Genomic DNA, 24365 nt, shown 5'->3' with positions numbered 1-24365 from the left:
TTTTAAATTGCCTTCTAGATAAATCATTTAGAATCACAACATGGGTGTGGGCAGCATAGATTTTTTTAAAAAGATAAATAAATTCTATTTACATGGTGTCATGTCAACAGCACATTACACAGATCTAGTCTCTAAGCCAATTTGATGAAGAAACCAAGTGTTCAGTGGAGCTTATTCCTGTTGCAAATTGACCTGTGAACATGCCAGTTTGAAGAAGCCACAGTGGGAATGTGATTTGAACCAAAGGAAAATAACCACAAGAATTGTGAGCTCACTTCCTTAAGTATTCAACAATGACATATAAAATCCATCTCATAAAGAGCATTATAGTAGTGGGGTGGGAGATGCCGTTGCTTCCTTCTAACTTCAGAGAAGCAGCGCAGAGGAGCAGTTCTGGCAAACAGAAGGCTGATTTGATGTATGGCGAGTTAGAGAAGCATGGCAGTTCTCGTCATGCCGAGAGAATGTTTTTATTGCAGAAAACATGCATGGAGCCATCAAGATTGGATTCACAAAGTGTCAGTCAATTAGGCAGGAGACTAGAGGCTGCTTCAGATGTGAGGGCTGACTGTGTGGGAAAACATTCCTATGACTAAATGAATAGCTTTCCCCAGAAGGCATGGAGAAGCACATGAATCAGTGTTGTCTCTTGAAATCCTTCCCTGGAGTGGTAGATGAACAGCCCTTGATCTATAGTTCTTTCCCTTTCATCTTCTCCAATCATTAAAACTAAAGAGAGTGAATAAAGACGCAGAAGAAGGGGAACAGCCTCAGAGTTCTGCACTGCATTTGTTACAGTGCAAGTGTACATGTAAGCCAGGGGTGGGTTCTACTTACCTTTACTACTGGTTTGCAACGGGATCGCGCACTTGCGCTCGCTTTGCTCGTGTGCACATGCAGATCGCTTCTGATGATGTCAGGGTCAGTGGGCGGAGCTTCCCGCCGGTTTTACTACCGATTACTACCGGAAACATACAATTCCTAAACACAATGGTCTGTGCTAATAATTGAAGAAGGTAAACGCAAGCAGTCCATTCATTCTGATTAATTCATATCCTACAACCCTATTCTAATGGAGAGCAAACAGCATAAATCCGAGCCATGGTTTGCACTGGCAGTCTCCAATTTCTGAATGTTTATCAGCCCTTATAAACAGAGTCTACATACATATGGCTTGGGAACAACATCTTAATCCATATGGGAGGACTAAAAGCAAGAGCAACAGGCTCCTACATTCTCCAAGGTTCATTTTGTGTTATGTGCCATCTGAAATAGACTGTATAGAATCCAAATTCACATAGATTTTATTGTTTATCTTGTTTGGATATACCATCAGAACAGAGGTGTAGTCTTTTCATTATATACAGCAACCCAGAGAAAAGGAACTTAATTTATAGATGACTTTTTAAAATATATATATCTTTGCCCTCTCCAAATCATAGGAAATGAAGAACAAGCCAATAGATGCTGTTTTTTTTGCCTTCACGTGAACTGGCAAACATGGGTAACCAACAGGGGACAATTGAATTCAGCATTGGGAAACTTACCTGACACTGTCAAGCTGCTGCAGAGAGAGTAGATTGGCAAGGACGGTGATTGTGTGGAAGTGCTTCAGCATTAACTCTGTAACGTAAATGTAGCACAGTTTTATTAAGATTAACAAATAAACAAAAGCAAGCTAAAACAATGATATAATTAGGGTCTGCAATCATATGTCAGTAATATCAGCCCAGGAGCACTGAAAAGCTGCAAGTGAGTGCTGTACTAGATGTGCCTCACAAAGGAAAATACTTTCCAACAGAGAAGGGGGAAAGGGTCAGTAGAAAGGTCCTATCTTATTTAGCCATTCTCTGGATTGCTAAGGGAGAATTCATTATTCCTGATCTCAGTTACTAACAGAAAACTCTACAGTGTTTTCAGAGGCAGTCCCGTGTACAATATTAGACTAATCCAAATGGGAGTAAATTAGTCCATGGCTGGCATTTTGCACATCTAGACAGAATGAGAATTGGATTAGCAGCTTCAGTTGACAAAACATGCTTCTTGCCACCAAAACCACTCAGTCGTTTAATAATAGCATTGGAGCTAACAGCATACTCATACTGAAAACCTGTAAGGGAATCATATTTTGTCTTAGTCTGGGATGGGTTTTAGATTTTTGGACCCTACCACTATATCTAACAGATCTTCAGGTTCTCCTGGATTAGGAAGAGTTAAAAAATATTTCATTATGGAGTCTCCTAATCCAAAACAAACTTTTGAATGGTGCTTCCATAGTGCCAACATTTCCATTTCCCAATCCCTCAAATGTACTTCAAGTGTGATCCATGACCATCGTCTCTTCTGCTGAGCTCTCAATGCTAAGAAAAATCACCAATTTGCCCAATTACAATCCTAGTAAAATTTAAAAAACTGTTTTGACACAGAAAATATAATAATTGTTTGCTCACACAGCACTCCTATACAAGACCGTACTTTTAATAAAAGTCCAGCTGGTGTTATCTTGGAATCAATAACTGGAAGATTTTACACCATCTTCTCAAGCAATTTATGTCTTTATAAGTAGCAACTTTAAACTTCTGAAGTCTCTTTCCGCAATAAGGTAGGCTCAATTCCTATACTTTCATTTTCAAGTTATCATAGCTTGACTTAGCAAAAGGTACTTTTGATCACAGAATTCCAATTCTAATTCTCCAGTATTCAATTGGCTGATATAAAACTGTCCTGACTCTCTCTGACATCAGAGCAATAAAAGCCAATGGCAGCTAAAAAGATCATCCTGCTTCTGCTTTCAAAAATCTGCTGTGATAATAGGGCAGATCAAGTGAAGGCTGTGGTTTCACTGTAATAACCTGTGGTTTCATTATAATAATTAGCGGCATTTATAATGCTCATCACCTGTAGCTCACAGTACTTCTTTGTAAAGCAATGATCTCCGGATGTGAGATTAATGGGATCCAGTTGGGTTATCATACCACATAGTAGTTTTTTAATCCCACCAGAATGTGGGCTTTTGTTATTGTCAATAAAGTTGCTGCTGAAATCCCTGTTTCCTAGCATGGAAATGCAAATTTATTAACATTCAATAATTACTGAAAACATGGTGCAAGCATGATGAATTAAAAATTACTATCTATCTCACTGGTGTCTAACTTGTGGCGTCATGTGACATATCGTGATTTTTTTTGCCTTCGCGAAGCTGTGGTGGGCGTGGCCTGCCGACCCCTGTGGGCTACCAGTTTAACACTCCTGCTCTACCTCTTCCCACTCACATTAGCATAAACTCCCCTCTTCCAATAACAGATGTGGTGGTGGTGAAAGAAGCCTTCCTTCTCCCTCCCAGCTTCTATTCCTTATATCAGACTCCTACAAAGATAAATGTCTCAATGTTTTTGTGGATTGGCATGCTGCCATATCAGATGAGAAGATGCCTTTTCTTTTTCATTTCCATTGTTACAGCCAGAGTTGCAGTAGTAGGTTTCAAATCCCATCGCTACTGGTTCGCTTGTGGACATGCATGTGCAACACTTCTGCGCATGCACAGAGATGTCCGGGCGGGTGGGCAGAGCCTCCCGCTGCCACTACCGGTTCGCCCGATCGGGGCCAACCGGTAGCAACCCACCACTGCAGAGCTGTATACAAAGTAAGGAGGTTGCTAGGTGGACATTTATAATGAAAATACAGAGAAATAGAAGCTGTTATCTTCACAGTTATCTTCACTGATGAGCAGAGGTGGTGCAGTGGTTAGAGTGCAGTACTGCAGGCTACTTCAGCTGACTGCTAGCTGCAGTTCCGTAGTTCAAATCTCACTGGCTCAAGGTTTACTCAGCCTTCCATCCTTTTGAGGTGGGTAAAATGAGGACCCAGATTGTTGGGGGCAATATGCTGACTCTGTAAACTGCTTAGAGAGGGATTTAAAAGCATTATGAAGCAGTATGTAAGTCTTAAGTCCTATTGCTATTGCTATTCACAATGATATTAGCAAGTCCTTGCTCCAAGTAGATGTGAACTTCATGGAACTCTGCTTGGGTTGAACTGAGCTGTATGTTTTTTACATTTTGGAAGCAGTCTGAAGGAAGAACTCACCCTATTTCCATTTTTCTCAGGTTCACTTGCAAATTAGCTACTTAACTGCACTAGCGGTTACGAGAAGTGTTTATTGCAAGATGATTGAGCAAGCAGGAGCTTATGTTTTCCATGTGAGACTTACTTGAATGGCTCCGTCCCCCTTCAAAACAAATTTGATCTTTAACCAAGAGGGTTACCGTATTGTTCCAAACCACCATTTTGTCTCCTTTTGATTTTTGTACCAAAGACATAAAATGATGCAGCCAAGAGATGAGCATGGTCCACGTTGTGCTTCTGTTGTTTATTTGAGTAAATGCAAATGTCTATCATTAGCTGGAGATGTTTACTAAAAATTGTGCGGCTGGTAGGCCACTCCCAGTAGAAATGACACAGTGTCCATGAAACCCTGTGATTAAAGTCATTGTTCCATAGACAGAAACAAGCTACATGGCCCCCCACAGCGTAGCTCCTTTCCCCTTTTATCTACAACATTTGTCGTTTATCTCTGGTGGTTTATCAGAGGCTCAGCCATTGTATTCTAATGATGCAACAAGGAAAACAGAGGAGAAAGTGAAAGATTGTAGCTTCCTCCTTCCATCTTCAGTTACTAAACTAAGCCTTTGTTACAATAACTCAAGTTCTATAAACTTTCAAAATTTCTTGGCTTAAGTGATAACAGAATATGTGGGGTTCCATTCCTTCTTTTCGTCCATTTCTCATATTTTCTCCATGCAGCTATGGAGCAGATGACTGGGAATACCTATATGATATCAGGTGGAATGATAGTTTGTTTACAGGTAATACATAGAGCTTCAAAAAGACCTATATGAGAAACACAAGGATTACTTTCATTACTTTAACTTACATACCAGCTCTAAATATCTGAAAGGTATATTTTTTGATAGAAAATAAATGCAACATAGTCAGATAATTTCAACATAATTTTATTATTAATTTTACAGTGCCTAATTTGCAGGTCCCAAATTGCATGCATCTTTGAACCTGGAATAGTGGCCGATGCAATCCTACAGTGAGAGCCAAATTGATGTAGTGGTTAAGATACTAGGCTAGAAACTGGGAAATGGGGAGTTTAGTTCAGCCCTGGGAAAGAAAACCATTTGGGTCATTTTGGTCCAGTCATTCTCAACCCTAGGAAGAAGGCAACAACAAACCACTTCCCAAAACATTACTAAGAAAACTGTAGGGACTTGTCCAGAAAATTGACAAGTGTCAAATTAAATTTTGCAGGATAAAGTGAATGCAAAACTTCAAAGAAGCAATCACAGAAGAACAATATAAAAAAAAAATCAATAAAATGTACTCTAAGCTATGATTTCAGGGGAAATTGATGTTAAATGTTTTGCAGATGGCATATATCATTGTCAGTTATCACCAAAGTAGACAAATCATATAACAACAAATGTGGGAAATGCTATATAAAAAAGTAACATTTTACATGTAGTAGTCATGCAAAAAAAATTTCAAAAGTATTGGAAAGAAATACATCAAAATATCATCATCAGAATTCTTAAACATAAAAGTTGAACTGAAACCACAAATATTTTTATTAAGAATAGCGCTAGAAAACATATATATGAAAAGCATCACAATTTACTAAGAAATTTATTGTTGGTTGCAAGAACAATTTTGTTAAAATATTGGAAAAGTGAGATTTTGCTAATACAAGATTGGAAGCCCAAAATTGGAGAATGGTAAAATTGGCAATGACTGTCCATATATATTCATAATAAAATTATAAATAAATTCAAATAAGACTGACTCACTTATACGTGATATATTACATATAGCAAGATAAATATTGAAACACAGTTTTTAAGAAAAAAGGTAAGAGACCAATCCAAAATAATAGATGAAATTATTTAAATAAATCCTAGCAATAACTTCAAATGTTTAATGTTCAAAGTACAGTATTTGAGGAATGGTTAGCAGCTAGGGAAATAAATGGAAAGGAAGGAGAGAATGCACTTCCAAAAGTGTTTTGGTTTTTTGCACAATGTATTTATTTCTGTTTTACTAGTAATTGGTGGCTTCTGCTTTTCTTTTTGTATCTTTATTCTTGTGCAACTCCTGTTTAAATAATCTGTCAAAGTTTATGCAATTTAAAAAAAAAATCAGTGAAAGATTCACACTAAAACATTCAAAAAATTGTATCAAAATCCAATTTTCTAGCCACTGTATTACCATGTACCCACAGAATAAACATATAACTTCTCTTTCAACACCAGCTTGCCTTTATCACTTTAGTTCCCTGAAATCTTTCCTCAAGACCCACTTTTCACTTGGAACTGCTGTTTCAATCTCCTAATCCTCTTTATAATTTATTACATGGTCTATTGCAGAACAATGTTAGCTGGAGATATCCAGTTCACCCTTGCCTTATTAGTCTTCTCATTTGTCATTTCCTTCATGCTAAATTTTATACTGTAAACTCTTTGGGGGTTGGGACTAAGGACTTCTCTTTCAAATCCATGTCCAATGATGGAACAAATGAATAAATACCAACAATAAAAGCTTCATTTGGTAAATTGTAGATAGCTAAAGTAAAAACATGCATCAAATGGTGCTGGATTGTAAAACTGTAAAAACATTAGTCTTGGACTAAACATTACAGTACTTATCCTATTAATTTGTATAAACCCTGGGCTTTTCCCCCAAATATTCTTCAATCTTCTGCTTATTTCGTAAGAGGTTTGTTCCTCAGATGGTGACTTTTGTCTAAAATCTTGCTTAGAAAAAGAAATGGGTATATTTCATTATATGGAAGTTATCCATTTTAAAAGTTATACATTTAAAAGTTATCTTTCTATTTCTGTAATTATAGGATGTTACAGAATAATCAGATCACTCGAATTCCAGCAGAGGCTCTATGGGATCTTCCTAATCTTCAGTCACTGTAAGTCTTTGTGGATTGTCATTCTGAACTATGGAAACTTTTAAGTAAGGGTGTTTTTTTCCCCTGTTGGCTTGAAAGAAATAGAAATCCAATCAGTGTTTGCTCTGATACCTGAGTAGGAAATAAACAGGGAAGCAATATTATATAATATATCAGAAAAGTTTGAAGTTGATTTTGATACAAACAATTTTAAAAGTTTTTGTTTTGCACAATTCTGCAGCCTGAGCTCCATATTAATCTTTATGCAACATGTCAGGATATAATATTGTCAAAATGAATGGAGTCAAGAGCAAATAAATAATACAAACAAGGGCCAATATTTTTGACTTAGCACAAGCTGAGAAGCTCTGCTAATGCAGATTGGATGCTACTCTCAGAGGGTGTGTGACAATTTGCCATGGCCAACTTGCCATGGCCAACTTTCCAAAGCCAACTCACCACGGCTAACTCACCACAGCCAATTTGCCATGGCCAACTCGCTGTGGGGCAAGAGTTATACTAATAACAAAGAAATGGTGGAATAGAATCAATAAAGAAAGGATGCAAAAGGAAGGACAGAATGAAATGTGAATGGTAAAAATTAAAATAATTTATATTTATTTTAAATAATTAAATAGAATTGTTAAAATGTTCCACAGCGAGTTGGCTGTGGCAAATTGTCCCATAATGAATTGGCCATGATGAATTGCCTGTGGCAAGTTGACCATGGCAAGTTGGCCATGGTCAGTTGGCCATGGTGAGTTGTCCGCAGCAAATTAACTGTGGCAAGTTGTCCCATTCCCACTCTCAGACCACATTCTCCCATTTTGTGTTCTAGCAATTCCCTGCATTGTCACTTCTGAGTGTCTCATTATGTCCTAACTCTCTCTCCAAGTTTGCCTCCTTTGAAGACAATATCAGCTGCTGATTTGGAATTGAAAGGAATTGAAAAATGTTGACAGCGTATAAGCCAAAAGACTTTGGTTAGCAAAATTCCTCTCACATTTCTATGCATGGAAGTAAGAAAATATGATCCCATTCATAGCAGTTGTAATATATTTTATTGAGTCCTTTCCTATAGGGTAATCATATTTTAATGAATTCCTTGGCTTGATTTTTAAATGCCCTAGTTAATTCTTTAATATCCTGTTCCTGTTTTGACTTTACTGTAGTCCACCCAGTGTCTGTTTGGATTGGGGAATGGCTGTAAATATTTACAATAAATAACAAAGTCTAATAATAATTGTAGCAGAATAATTAGCACTATCCAGTTGCTCTTGCAGTCAGGAAGGTGCTTCTTTTTAACATTCAGCTGTCTGGTGCTTCATAGCATGCTTCTTCCTGATACCTGTACAGACTTAAGCATGCTCATCATCCCAGTTAGTAGAAAATGCCAGCCCTATCTGCTTTCTCGTCCTGTCCTCCATTTGTTAAGGACGGCCAAAGTGAGCCCAAATGTTTTTTTCTCATGCCTGATTTAAATCAGGCTCAGTTGTCTTCTTAGAAGATCTAGAAATATACTAGCCCTGCAACTGATATGCCTTTTTATTTCTGGAGTCTCTGAATGGCTTACAGTATTACTGAAAAGATTAAAAACGAAAATCATTTGATGCAATTCTGATCAATAATTTGATGTGCCACCATTTGGTAGCATGATTTTGTAGCAAGGTACTAAGGTAGCTCCACTGTTCAAGTCTACTGTCCTCCTAGCCTTTGTGATTCTTAATTTTTTAAAACAATAATTATATTATTTATAAATTATTTTTATAAATAATATATTTATAAGAGTCCTTTTTGATGAGATGGACAGGGATCTAAATTTGATAAATAATGTTTTTCTATAAGCATGGTTTTTTATAAGCATATTTTTCTATAAGCATGGTTAAAATGCTTATTCTATCAGAGGCTTTTATTTAATATTGGCAAGTTTAAGTTGAAATGCCTCTGGCTGTGAATTGGCGATCAAAACCTCTCAAAATATGTGGAAATACTTACTATTATTAGATACTAACTCTGTCCATTTCAGATCAAGCTGATAATTTTGCTTAATCCTTTTATGATTTTACTATCTGTCTAGAAATAACCTGTAACAACCATAACAAGCATAAAATACTCTTTAAAATATTCCTCTTCATTTTTATTTTTTATTTTTTGGTCTTCAGTAGACGTTAATAAAGCATCATATAGACATTCATCTTTGGGGTGAATAAGCAATCTTTAGAGAGTTGAAAATGATTTTCCTCATGACAGATGCCTTACATTGTTAAGTCATTATGCAGTGCCACTCATTGTACAATCCCTCCATGATCCTATTTCAAAATAGGTCACTTCATAATTTTTTTTGTATACCTTACATGATTAAAATCACCAATCCAGATTTTGTAATTTTATTTTTAATCCTCTGTAAATTTTCAGCTCTAAGGAAGGCAAGGTTATGAGGAAATGGAGAGGATTACTTTCTCAAGCACTTTGATTCTGAAAGAAAAATAGAATGGGATTTCTTTGCAGGCACTGTCTTCTCAAAGCAAAACAAGGGATATCTCTACAGTTGAAATCCCATTCAGATTTATGTACAATTACTTTCAAAACAACCATGTTTTCATACAAAAGAGATGATTTGAGCTTACTTCCACAAACATGGGTTCTGGATAGCATCCAAGTAAATGAAGCATTTACTTTCTCTCTCAACAATGAGCTACAATGTGTTGGCTGAATTTGAATCTTTAATATTTGTAGTGAGAGAAGATGGCTTAATTTTATCTGTCAATGTGAATCCGTATATGGAAAGGAAAATGACTCAGAGCCAATACCCAAACAAACTATGGGTGGCATTCATCTCTGCTTCCACTTCATCTGCCATTCTAGGAGAAAATACTGAAAATACCAGCGTAGCTTTGGAAAGACAAAAATAAAGATAAAACCACATACTATATGTATTGAAATTACTTGCAGTAGGAGAAAAAAGAGGGGTTTAATTTTTCTTTACAAAGAATTGGATTATCCTGATTTTCTCTTGTACTGCACTAGAAAGCAGCAATATTGTCCCTTTAAGTAAAAACAGTGCACCCTTATCTAGATCGGGAATCTCTTGACAAGCCTCTTTTCTGATTTCTTCAGTAGAAGAATCAGGTGTCAAATACAATTAGTCCTTGACTTACAAGAATTATTTAGTGACCATTCAAAACAGTGGTGGGTTGCTCCCGGTTCTGTCCAGTTCTTGAGAACTGGTAGTAAAAGCAGCTGGAGGCTCCGCCCACCCGCCCTGACATCATATTTGGCAATCTGCGCATGCCGTTGCGAACCGGTAGTAAAGGTAAGTAGAACCCACCCCTGGTTCAAAGTTACAACGGCACTGAAAAAAGTGATTTAGGACCATTTTTCACACTTATGACTATTGCAGCATCGCAGTGGTCATGTGATCAAAATTCAGCCCCTTGGCAACTGACTCATATTTATGACGGTTGCAGTGTCCCAGGGTCATGTGATCAGCTTTTGTGACCTTCTGACAGGCAAAGTCAATGGGGAAGCCAGATTCACTTAACAATCGTTTCATCAACTTAACAACTTCATTTAAAACTATGGCAAGAAAGGTTGTAAAATGGGGCAAAATTCACTAAGCAAACAGAAATTTTGGGCTCAATCATGGTCGTAAATCGAGGGCTACCTGTACCAAGTCTGGCTGAAGCTAACCTATCTACTGCAAATGGCACTGGAACTCCATGCCCCTTTTTGTGAGATCGGTGCACTCTTTGAATAAAACATGGGTTTTATTTTGAATTTTCTCTTGTATGTTATGTCAGAAATGGGGAACCAAACATATCAATAAACATAATTTTTATAATCCTTCTTTGTAACATTTGGAGACAAAAACATGCAACACCTAGGGTCACAATTAACTTCAAATGGTATATCTGGCCTATCTGGCCTGATCTGTGAACTCACGGGGACCTACTTTGGGGTATCTCTAGACAACTACAGTTCTCTCTGCCATCACTCAAATGATTCAAGCCACTATGCTAAGGAGCACCATTGCCAAAGTTACAGTGGCTGCAGCTACTAATGGCCTACATTACATACTCTTCCACTTTCATCCCTAGTAGACATTTGGAGGCAAAATGGAGGCAATTTTAATACAAACCAGCCTCAGATCTATTTCATTTTATAAAAATGAATCAGATACTCCTCTTTCCTTTTGTACTCTGACATAAGCTTCCCTCAACAGTGACAATTTTCTTCCTAAAGCCAGATTTAATAAGGGGGGGAAAAAACCTCTCTTTAGAGTGTTCCCAGCCCTTATTAAGTCCCATTAGACCAGTGCTTATTAGGATAAATTAGGTTTGATGTGAAAGAGATGAAAAGTTGTTGAGTAAATGGTTTTCCTCTTAGCAGACTGCTTTGTGAATTAAGGCATATCTCAAGCCAAGCTGATTTCCTCAGATTTCATGGGGGCTGCCAAATAGCTTTTTATTCAGAATTGTCTTATGCCAAATATCTCTCTGTTATTTCTATCTCTTCCTCTTGAGGATGGTCATTCATTGGGAAAAAAATCAGATCTGAATTAAAGACTTTTCTTCTTTTAGTATTTATGAGTTCCACAAGTCTCACACACACACACACACATCTCTATCTCCAACATGGAACTTTCATATATCATATATCACTGTAAAGCGGCTTTCAAATATTATATGTCCAATCCCATTTACCAGGGTTGTGGCTTTTTTACTTTCCTGAAGTTAGGACCCTGGCATGTAATTTCATAGAATACTATCCAAAAACCAGAAAATATACCAGAAAGCATTCCACACTAAATGCTGGAATGGAAGCTTTACAGATTGCGTGCAGGGCAGGCTGAACATGTTGTCCTTATAGCATGTTTCCATGATATTTGTATGTCTATAATTTGGAGGAAGAAAACATCTTCTGAAAAACATATTATGATGCCATTATTACGCTCAGTGTCAGAACTCTCAAACACTAAAACTTTTTATGACTCTGTTATCCTGTTAATTTGCGGTAGAATTGGGGCTGAGCTGAGTGTTCAGACAATCAAGACTGAAAATAAAGGAGGAGCCGTCTTTCTGGGTTCTGGATTAATAAGATTTATTAAGACAAAGGTCAAGATGATCCCACAAGAATTCCAATGGGTACATGCAGTATGCTTTTAAGTATTTAAAAATAGGCAATTCAAAACTGTTCCCTTTTTTTGCTTGCTTTCTTCCACCCCTTTTTGAGAAGAGCTTGTCTTTTCAAAGAAGGTCGGTTAGCCTGGTCTGCACCTGGGCATTGTTTACACACCTGCTACTGGCCTTCTTATCGGGGTAAGGATCTACACTAACATCCAGAAGACCAGCAATAAAGCAATAAAATCTGCTACAGATTTGAGGCATGACAATTGCACACAATTTGTCCACAATCCAAGGTTACAGTTTACATATTTTAGCTTGGACGTACAATGTATAACAAATTAGATTGTCTAGATTCAAAATAGAGCAACTGTACTGGGTTTGTGATTAGGAATATAATGTAAAAGAAGCACTTTGTACATAGCAAAGTACATTTAAATGCAATAACTTTTAAAAGTACAGTATTATAGTATGTATTGAAGAATTTTGGTTTTTTAGAATGCCATGTTAATGTTTGACATCACAAAGAATCCTGTAACGTGTTAAATATATTATAATTTTTGTGCCTTCCAGAAATTTTATGCCTTAATACATTTGCTAGTGACTCACAAAATCAACTGGAATCATCTAACTACCATTGTGTCAATATAAAATTAATGAAGACAGGTTCTATTTTGTTTCAGTAATGGCTTGTGACACTAGAAATACTACAAATCAATGAGGAAAGGGCCAGTGAGGTGCCACAAATGTTTTTCACTGCAAGAAACCAAGAGGTCACATATCTGAAAAATTACCGGTTGTTAGCTATATACAGATTTCCTTAATATTTCTTTGGCTCTATGTCAGAACAGTTCACCAGCTTCAGGACTGTTTTAAAACAATCATTTCTTACTCCATTGTTGCAAACACATTTCCATATGGGCTGGTTTCAGTTGTTTTGTGAGAGTACTGATGGTCATGGACATTTCTTCATCAAATATGAAGAAAAACAGAAAATGCTGGCAGTTGTGTCTTAATGAAAACAAAATTCTAAAAATCCTATAGGGCACCTAGTATTAATATACTTCAAGCAGTTCTGTCACTAATAATATACCAATCTCAACAGATGAGATTATAAACTTTATGCTGCATCTTAGCATCCAGAATTTAATGGCTATTAATAGTTAGTTTTATAGAAACTAAGCCATTAGTTTCTATAAAACTAATAGCTTAGTTTTATAGAACTGAAATATAATATATTGGGAGGACACCAGATTTGGAAGACCATTTTAGATGCAATAGTGCTCTTTAGCAATAATATAACTCTCTTCTGAAGGCACCTGTGGCAAAATTGATGCCTGTGGAAAAATTTAGCAACAGCCTCCCACTACTGCAGTTAGTGGGAGAAGGTGAGAAAGGTGAGAAAGATTGGAAATCGCTCAAAGTCAATAAAATGGGATGGAGGGCTTTTAATGTTAATGTTTTAACGTTAAAAATTGATTGGCGACCAGAGACATGCCTGCTCGGTTCCAAGCCGGAAAATATAAAAAGGGGCTTATGGTATTTGGAACTACATATCATTACAGCGGCGAGATTGATGTACGCTCAACTCTGGAAAAATCAAAATATCCCAACAGAGGAGGCTATTATAAAAAAAAAATTAGAATGTGCAGAAGCAGATATACTAACTAAAAAATTAAAGGATAGAAAGCAAACACAAGTAGGTTTAGCTTGAGAAAATTTTTATAAATGGTTAGAAAAGAGGAAACTATAACCCACATTAGATGAGGAATGATATCTATTGAGAAACTTATACTATATAAGATAAGTGATGTCGGATAGACCTAATTGATGTATTAAGGTATATAAACTGTTCTGTCTTCACCAGATTATAATATAGAGTTATAGTACCGAATATTTGTTTATTAAGGTACTACATAGAAGTATGCTTGTTTATTATTGTATTGTTCTTTGTGTGTCATTTTACATTGTGTTGTCTTTTCTTTTTAACCGAAAATGTAAATAAAGATTATTTTAAAAAAAAAATTGGTTGGCCTATCAAAAATTACCATCCAATGGTAATTTTTACGTTACATGTTCAATAAGATCCTTTATTTACTGCAGGATCAACTTGTGATTCCCTGGTAGAGCATCTGTCTATCAGCAGTTTTCTAGGTGTGGTAACAACACACTATGAATACCCTGTGAGAGTCGTGTGTCAGGCTAATTAACAACTTTGTGGTTACAAGTTCTTACTTAAAGCAGATGTGTACATTGCCTGTTTTTCTGCCAGCTTAACATCAAGCAAAAGATTTTCAAAGCAAACAGGTGCTATAAGTTATAATTACGGTATTTTCAGTAAGAATGAGAAAAATAAGAGAGCTGATTGGATTAAAAGATCAGACAAACTCCTGGGGGTTATCTTTCAAATGAAAATAAAAGAAAGTAACTTGAATTTTCTGAAGCATCTCCTAGAATGGCAATTTTCTTGAAACAACACTATTATTTTACACAGCAAAAAAAATTAGCATTTAAAATACGTAATCTGAAAATACACTGAGGATACACTGATGTAAGCCCCTTTATTATATATGTCTGTAATGTAAGCTCTGTTTTAAAACAATAACACACACACTACTATTTATTCATATTTCTTAATGGCACAAAGCACACCTATTTTCAGATCCTTTTTTTTTCCATAGAATTTTTAGTAGAGAAGGGCAAATGCTAGCTGGACTTCGATGTTAGGCTAGAAAAAAGTCAATGGGAGCAGAGCACAATGCCCAAATCTTTTCCCAGGGAATTTTGTGGCAAAATTATTTTACATCCCTTCTTGTAGTGGAAGATTCCTTAGTAGCAAAAATTATAAGGTCAAGGAAGGAAACTGATATCAAAGGACAACTGTGTCAAGGGGAAATCCAAGTGGGGATCCAGTCTTAATTTGAAGACTTTTATTACTTTATAGTCTGAGAATTATCTGACCACCTAAATTCAGAGCTGAATAAGGTACTTTTGCCTAGATTGCTTCACCCTATAGTCATGGTTAAGAATTTTTTTCAGTAGTTAGAAAGAAATTCGTTTTATCCAAATGGGAGCAAAGTAACCTGTTCTGATCTAGCCTTCGCAAGTAAGTGAGTAAAACAAACCCTTTTCAAAACAGGGCAGGAACAGTCTTTTATTCACATGGATAAACAAAAACGAAACTTAATTAGTCCCAACAAACCTGGTTTTGTCCAAGGAATGTGAATTGCTTGCTGCATACTAGAAAATGAACAGTTGTCTGTGACAACCAGCCACTCCCAAACCCCTACTACTTATTTCCCAGCCAGGGAGGGGCTGGCTAGCGTCTAGGTCTGCTTTTCCCTGAGAGCTGGCTTATTGCTTTCCTTTGCTCTTGTCTCTTTTCCTCTCTACGCATACGTGCATCTGCATCTGCGATGGGTCCCATCTGTTCTCCCTCCTCACTCAGCTCAGGCCCCGAAGACAGCTGCCTCTCCAAATGGGGAGGACGGAAGGCCCCAGAGGCTCTGCCTCTGCCTCTGATGCTGCTTCCTTATCACAGCCTTCCAAAGGCTCTGAAGCTGGCCCAGGCTCTCCCTCAGTCTCCTCCTTGTCTGACTCTGTTGCTAGCTCTGCTGGCAGCCGACGGGCCACAACACTGCCATCCTGAAGATTAATTGTGGCAAAAGGTTTCTCACAGGGCTATCTATCTATTTCTTAAACTAGCAACAGAAACTAAATACATAATCATCATACCAACTTGCATACTATGATTTGATACACACTATATTTGCAATGTGTATGCATGCTTTCTGAAATAAAGCTCCATATTTTACTGACAAACATTTTAAATAGACTGACATATAACTTGTTCTTCTTGACTAAACTTTTGGATTACACATCTGCAAAAAATATACTACAATGTTTAGCTATTGTAAAGAAGATCTATCTGGATGATGTATTTGAAAGATTGTCTTACTGTTGAAAACAATAGTTTACAGACACTTTCAGTCACAGTTTTCTACACAGCAAGCACATATTTTTGCCATCTGTTAGTCTAAGGCTTTTTCCCATCTCTTTCCATGCAGGTAGTCTTACAAAGGTTATAAATCCTGTATTTTCTTTCATTGCAATATTTCTAAATACTATTCTGGCACAATCTATGGAAACTTTATTAACCTCACATTATCATAATTTTTGGCCAAAGCAGCATCTTTAACATTTAAATATATTTTTATAACTTATAATAAGATTCAGCATGGTGTAGAGATAAAAATATTGGACTACAACAGGGAAGATCCAGCTTCTAGTCTACCCTCTGCAAAAGAAGCTTACTGGATGACCAAACTTGTCATTTTCTTTCAGAACAACTTAACACACAGTGTTCCTGTTGCTCAGTGCGGTGTATCTTATTTTAAACTCCTGAATGCAAAACAGGCTATAAATAAAAATAAATAATTATGTAGCTTTTATTTTGCTTTGTGGGGCAGAGATGGCCCATTACAAGTGTAACTTTTAATATGAAGTATTCATTGCTGTGTTTATTTGCCTTGCATAGCTGGTCATAGGGAAAGATTGAAGGCAAATGAGGTCCAGGCAGAAGAAGAACATCATGGCTTCAAAACCTAAGGGATTGGTTTGGACAAAACTCAGCAGCACTTTTTCATGCGGCTGTTGACAAAAATAGGATTGCAACATGATCGCCAACGTCCAATGGCACAAGAAGAAGAATAATAGCTGATCTTACTATTTTTTTCTAATGCTTTTTTTAATACTTAGGTCATGCTATTCCATACCTTTGGTATCTTATACAGAGTGCTTAATAGTGTTGTTAAAACAAAACTAACTATGCATAATCCCTTTTAAACTAAAGTTCTAATATATCATAAGCTTTCACAAAAATGTGTCTATTCTGATGGAACATGAGATACAGTACACTACAGGTGTCAAACTCGATCGCGTCACATGATGTTTTTTGCCTTTGCGGAGCCAGGGTGGGTGTGGCCTGCGCATGATGCATCCGGCCCGCAGGCTGCCAGTTTGAGAGGCCTGCGTACACCATCATTGTCACAAACTGATTAACAGAACAATTCACCATTTTATTACCAGTGTATACACTGATGGAACAACCAAAGCAGAGTGAAGTCCTAAGTGGGATGGAGATAAGCCTTACCCTGTTTTCTGTCAATCCACAGACAGGCCCACTTTGATGTTGCATCTTTACTCCAGCTCCATATCTGATGTCAGAACTTTCTAATCACTGATGTCAGCATTGAATCACAGCACAACCACTGCAACTCTGTATAGCACTTACCTTCATGCATGTATAAAGAAACAGATTTCTCAGATTAATTCAAACCAGGGACTGACAAAATGTAAAATATACATTGTTCATTCTGCCTAGATCTTTTCCACCTCTTGAGATGAATTGGGGAGGAGGAAAAGCCTCATTTTGTGCCTGCTATGCTGAATGATTATAGAACTTTTTCTAGTGTTTGCAATGGAGATTTAGATTCCAGGAGCTCTTTTTCTTTTGTCTGAACATGGTTCTGTGTTTTTTCCTTTTTCACCGCTTTTGTGTAAATCAAGCTCCACTGTCTCCCAACCAGTTTAGTGAGCTGCTGTTTCTTCAAATGTTCTGCACTTATATATGTTGACCAAATTGGTTGCAATTTCTGAAAATAGTCCAGATATTAATTATTAGTCCAAATGCATCTTGAAGACACTAGTTTTGGAGAAAGCTAGTTTGCTTAATCATTTTGTTGTTTTAACCATTCAGTCATGTCTAACTCTTAGTGGTTTTATAGGCAAGTGCTCTCCATGCTACCCTGTCAAGGAAAGTTTCTTGGATATTCATTTATATTCATCCAATATTGGATATTCATTTTTGTACAGTTTTGATGTTATCAAGCCAGCATGTTCTTTGCTTGCCCTTCTTCTTGTTCCACTAACCATTCCTAGCATCATTGACTTCTCCAATGAATTTGCACCCATGACATAGCCAAAGTAAATCAGACATAGTTTTATGATTTTGGCTTCTAGTGATGCGTCTAGTTTTATATGATCTGAATCGTATAAACCAGACATGTCACTAAGTGCTTCATCATAGTTTGTTGAATAAGCCACAAATTATTTCGTTAACACATGCTGCACATGATTTCCAGATTAACAAGTCTGGGTCATGCTACATACTAAGCCAAAACTGAACAAACCATATTACTATGTTGGATAATGTATGAATAAGTCTTCCATTCTCACGCACATGGAAACATTGCTGAATATATGTTTTCTGTGAAATATTCCTTTTGATTTAAAACTATAGTGCTGTAGTAGTCCCATGTTTTTCTAAGATGTTTTGTATTATTGAACTGGAGAGCAGAAAATATTAAAGAGCTGCAGAATATAACAAAATAAGAATATAAAATTGCTTCTCTCCTTTTTCTCATTGCTCTTATGCTTTCTAACAAGACTTAATTAAGTAGCAAGAAAGTGTAATTGAAAGATATCATGAAAAAGATGATGAGGGAATTGCTCGGAAGAAGATCAGTTGATCAATGTATCCTTATATTGCAAAACATTAATTTAAAAGTATGAAAGACTAATTAATGGTTCAGGTAAATATTCTTCACCTCTGTTTCTGCAGCATATGTAAAAAAGTATTGACACTTTTCTCTGCATTATCCACCTCCTCCTTCATGTCTCTAGGAGAAATACTTTGGAAACAGATGGAAATAGTGTAATGGCCTCTTAAGTTATTTTTAAATCCATGAATAGGATAATTATCATTATTATTATTTTTGAAGATTAAAATACAAGAAGTGACTCCTTGGAAGTTGCAGGACAAGGGCTTTGATGTTGACAAAGGAGGAACTTTCCCCACCAGACAGGGCTGCTATAAGTATGTATATTCTGATGAGTGATGGAAGGAAGGAAAAGAATCACTTTGGAATTAACATAGCCTGAGAGCATGTTCCTGCTTTCATAGACCACCTTTGATCTGCTTGAAATGTGACAGCTCATTGTAAGGGCAATATTGCTTCATATAAATCATGTTTGATAGAATGTGTTTTTGGCCTTTAAAAGAAACCTTCCATTGAGCATAAAAAAAAGAAGCAGAAGAAAAGATTGGGGTAATTTAGGATGAACCTATAATTTATTGCATGGGCCTGATTTTGTGCAAAGTTATGTTAAAGTTTGTTAATGTAATTTATGAAGTATAAGCCTTTCCTGGAGCATAAGAAAAGCATGTTTTCTTGTTCAGAATTGCGAGTTGCCAAAAACAAATATATCAGCCATGAGCCCAAAGTTCATGTGATAAGTAAGGAACTGGCCTTGACTGAAAGGTTTTCGCAAAAACTGACCCATGATTCCAAATGTTTAGGGTGGGGCCATTATTTATTTTGGTTTCTAAGAGAAAGCATTACTACATCCTCTCCATTTTTTTCTCTTGGTTAAACTTTGAGCTAATGGAGATATGCAGTATATATACAATCTGAATATGTATAGCAGAAAGCAGCCTTTTATCTGGATCAGGTCCTAACTGATCCATGTTTGAGTAAATAAATCAAATTCTATAACTATTAACCAGCTAAATTGGCTGGGTTTGTACAACACAGAGACACAAATTACCTTGCATGTTTGACAACCCTAACCTGATATTTTAGGTGTTGAATATTTACCACTGTCCAGAGTCACTGGCAGTTGGGCAGCATATAAATTTAATAAATAAATAAAACCTGACTTCCACAGGTGATATAGTATTTTTCTGATATTATGTTGTGTATTACATAATTTGTTGCTCCAAAAATTGCAGTAACAATGAGCTCTTAACTCCAAAATGAATTTATGTAATTATTATTTATGTAAGTAAAGATCCATAATACACAGTGGTGGATTGCTACCAGTTTACCCCGGTTCGGGCGAACCAGTAGCAGCAGCGGTGGGAGGCTCCGCCCACCCACTCTGATGTCTCTGCGCATGCACAGAAGGACATGCGCAGAAGCGTTGTTCGTGTGCACGAGTACGCAAGTGCCCGCGAGCGAACCGGTAGCAATGGGATTTGAATCCCACTACTGATATTACAGCATGTATCACCTCTATCCCATTAAATTATGCCCGTGTGATCTAATGACATTTTGGAATAATAGGTGTCTTAAAAGAGAAAAAAAAACTAGTCTCGTAATCAATCATAAATTAAATCTTCTAAAAATTACATTACCTGTTAAAATAGAGCAGAATTAATATTATGGAAAATTGTTTCTTCAAAACATCATATTCCCCAACTGTTAACATAAACTGCTATAGCCTCTACTGTAGTAGAAAAAAGGATCCAATTTAGGAATGATTTTATTTATAAAATATATTTGTGTTTGGGACACATTTGAGACAGTACCACTTGAAGGTGAGGACAAATCAGATATGTAGGCTATCATACTAAATACCCGCCTTTTCATTTATTGTTAAATCTTTGTTGTAGTATATTTGCAACAGAATCAGCACATTTTCTCCCTTAGGGCAAATAACTTCACAACACAGGGGACCCGGGAGAGAAAAATACAGTAACTGGTTTCCTGAGTTAGTTGCAGACAGAAAATATGAGTATCTGGGCTTTAGAGGTAAAATCAACATTTTCCCCATTGCAAAATATATTTAATAGGTCTTTGCATCATTTCATAAATATGAAACACATAACACTGATACATAATATTAAAATGTTGGGAATAATGACTAATTTATTCAGTTTTTTGAACTATATTGACAATTCAGATAATCAGGGATTTGGCTCATATTTTTTCTGTCTTCTTTAGCAGAATAATTTTTTTGACAAGCAGGACAGAGAAGCCATTACTTCCTCAAATATCCCAGATGGAGGACAAATGACAACTATTGACAGCTATCTTTTTCTCTTATAATTTGTTAGAACAATGCTTTGTCTAGAGTATTTCATGAATATAAAATAGCGGCTATCATAAAAACTGGCAGTTAGAATGGCCAGAACAAAAACAACGTAGATCCCTTTAATGTGAGACCTTCCAATTTCACTGAATGCATAAATTGATTCAAAGTAATCAGATGGTAAGGCAAAAGAATTCTCCAACAATTTATTTTACTGTACTCTACATTGTGGTCTTCTCTGTTGTAATCATCCTATGGCAACCATTGTCAGTCTTCTTGCTGCACTGATACATCTACTGTATTTAACATCTGGGACCTATCAGTCTGCTGCAAAGGCACATCTAATATATGGAACATCTGGTACCAATCACCCATCTTCACTGTTCTTTGGTTTCTTATTAAGGGAAATTTAACAAGTCATGTACTTAAGTGATGGGGTTCAGGGTCATATATCTCCCTAATCGAGGTCAATAAGAAGCACATTTGAGACTTTATCGTGCTGTTCGTATTTATCAGCATATACCCTCATATTGTTATGTACTTGAGGACCTACAGGTCTTCCTTCCATAACTTGGTGCCCTTTGAACATTGAACCGTAGCTCCTAAAATTCACCCACCAGTAGGCCCTACTAAGTAACAAAATTAAATTGATGGCAACCTGGAAGCTCTGAAGATAGAGAACAAATTAAATGTGGTTGAGTTCTGCTGGTTTTGTATGAAGAAGGTATTGTTTAAATTTTGTAGTGTGGTAATTTGTTTTTTCCTTATTTACTTATCTTGCTTTTCAAGCTAAAAAGCATGTATACCATGAAAGAGACCAGGAATAAACTACTTATTAGAAGCAAAAAATTATAACATTTCAATTTATACTCAGTAGTACTGATGTCTAAACATGTAAACCCTTAGCCATAACATTAAACCATAGTTTAACACAAAGGTTTTAGCAGGTTATGCTCCCTTTCTCTTTCCTTCACTACTTGGGCTAGAAACTTTAAACTGCAATGAATGTCAGTAATAGTTCAACAGGTCAGATTCATATGTTTCGTTTAAGTTGGCTTGTGTCAACAAGCCATAGTAAGTGCATTGCCTAGCCACAGTGAGCTCAAGACTTGCCATGACTTCTGTGCATAAATCCCAGAGTCTTATCTCAGTTCCTTTATGTGGCCTTAATCCTCCCACCACAGGGTTAATGCTTTTCATACAAACCAACCCATTAACTGTGGCATGATCTGAGGAACTCGGTAGCAGCAAAAATGTAAACTTCTATGTGGAAATGGAGCAAGCTGGCACTGGCCTACTCTGTCTCCTAATCTGTCCAATTATCCTAGGTAGAAACCAGAATAGAAAGTACTTAAGAAGCCATAATCACACCGTGCAGAAAGAGGAGAGCGTATGGTTGCTTTTTTGTTTTGTTTAATGATATAATTAGTAGCTTCTTGGTGCCAAGGAAGTAAAGTTTTTATATTCCGTAAGAGAAGCTGCATTCGCAAGACATCATAATTTGGGAGTTTAGACTCTCCTACATATTTTTAGGACAGTGGGCAAGCAGCAAGGACATAAAGCTGTTTTTGGTTCTGGAAGCAAGGTTGCAGGTTATTTAAGTCTGACGGTATTATTGTTTACACTCTTTATTTCCTTTGTGGTAAAGGCTTCGGGGAAACTTTTCAGGATCAGTTTCCTGAAAAAACAGAAGGCTGAAAAACTGTGCTGAGTCCTGCAATAACTATTTCATTACAAATATTAAGTCTAAATAGGTAGTAAGATAATAGAAACATTCAGGTGTAAAGATTGTTTTTAAAAAGTATTATTTTAAAATTATTTTAAAATTTCAGGCTTAATTTTCCATCCAATCACTAAAACACTGGATTATTTTTTCTAGTTGGCAAACTGTTCATATAACAGTAATCCTTGGTTTGCTTAATGAATTCTTACAATTGGCTAAGGTTACACATATTAAATCAAAATCAAACAAACCACATTATTACTTACTACAGGCTTCTCTAATTTTCTTACTTCACAGATTTGTGGACCAACTTCCAGAATTCTCATAAATACGATACAAACTGGAATTTTGGGAAATAAAGATTCCATATGGCTGGTTTATTGTGACTGTAAACCTGGTCTCAGATGAAGCAAAGTAGTTTTAGTCTTTTTTCCTCCTCTTCAAGTTGATCATCCAAACATTTTAATTTTCTGCTTTGGTTTGTTCAGTTGTTATTAGTTGCCAAAGTCATACCACAATAAAAATATTTTGAAGACTAAAAGGCAGCAGATGTATTACTATTAGCTTCTAAATGTGCTGTGTATATCAAATCAAAATTTGAGTTGATGGTGTGTAATATAGATCTTGTGTCATCAAGTCAGGGTTGATTCTTAGCAACCACATAGATAGATTTTCTCTCTGACAATCTGTCCCTAACCTGGGCTTTCAGGTCTTCCAATGAGCTACTGATTACTACTGTAACTCAATCCATCCACCTTACTGCTGGTCGTCTCTCCTTCTTTTCACCATTCCCACTACTAGCTCCTTCTCAAGAGAACTAGATCCTCACATAATGTATTCAAAATTGATTTGGACTCCTTCCTAAATGGCTAGAAATCTTCTCAATTTAAAAATTCCAGATTTGATGCCAAATTAGTCTAACTGTGCCATTGCTATATAAAGTTGCCCTGAATTAAATCTTAGACACTTTGGCAAGCCAGTTGGATATTTGAATGTGGGTTCTACACAGGAGAAAATAGATTCTGCTTAGATACTAAAAGTGAATTACAATCCTTTCAGTGCAAATATTTCATCTTAATCTGGACTGGCTTTGGACTATTGCAGAATTGTTCTACTTAATTTGTCAATTGGAATTAAGTCAACCATGTAATGTGATTTTTATGGGTTATTGCACCAAACCGGGTTTCTTTGGTTAGAAAAAGCAAAATTTCTTCTAAGTTTGTTTTGTTAATAAATAAATATAGTATAAAATTTCACTGCCACCATCCCTAAATGAAAATTTAGAATTCTTATACTGATGTATTGTCTCCTTTATGAGTTCTTTTTCTGGGATCTTAGGCAGGAGATGGGGTTTGTTATTCTATGACTCTCATTTTATTTATTCGGAGGACTAGTTGTTTACAAACAATTATAACTTTAACAACAACATTATTTGAACAGTTAATACAGTATATAAATTGTTCATGTTTCCTCTTTTCTTATTTTTAACATGATTGCTTTTTCACAAGAACTACCAATGTGTCTCACTATATATATTACTATATATATGTTCGTTTCCCCTCTCCTCTCCATCAATTGCCTCTTTATTTTATTACCATCTTCAATCTCTTTTTAATCTTTTTGTCCTATTATTATTACAAGAAAATGCCCAGACCAGCTTTATTTATTGTAGTAGAATGTACAT

The 24365-nt window shown here is 36.3% G+C and overlaps 1 protein-coding gene across 4 annotated transcripts in view; it reads left to right on the top strand.

The window, feature by feature from the left end:
- LGR6 (leucine rich repeat containing G protein-coupled receptor 6) overlaps positions 1-24365 on the top strand; it is a 134606-nt gene that overhangs the window by 65363 nt on the left and 44878 nt on the right. For all 4 annotated transcript variants that reach the window (XM_087889289.1, XM_087889290.1, XM_034414192.3 and 1 more), the window contains exon 4: positions 6911-6982. In XM_087889289.1, the coding sequence (XP_087745415.1) occupies positions 6911-6982 (72 nt within the window). The remainder of the gene's footprint in view (positions 1-6910; positions 6983-24365) is intronic.

Source organism: Pantherophis guttatus, chromosome 3 (genome assembly GCF_059756535.1).
Source record: "Pantherophis guttatus breed Tessera chromosome 3, ASM5975653v1, whole genome shotgun sequence".
Lineage (NCBI taxonomy): Eukaryota > Metazoa > Chordata > Lepidosauria > Squamata > Colubridae > Pantherophis > Pantherophis guttatus.
This window is presented reverse-complemented; position numbering and strand designations above follow the sequence as displayed.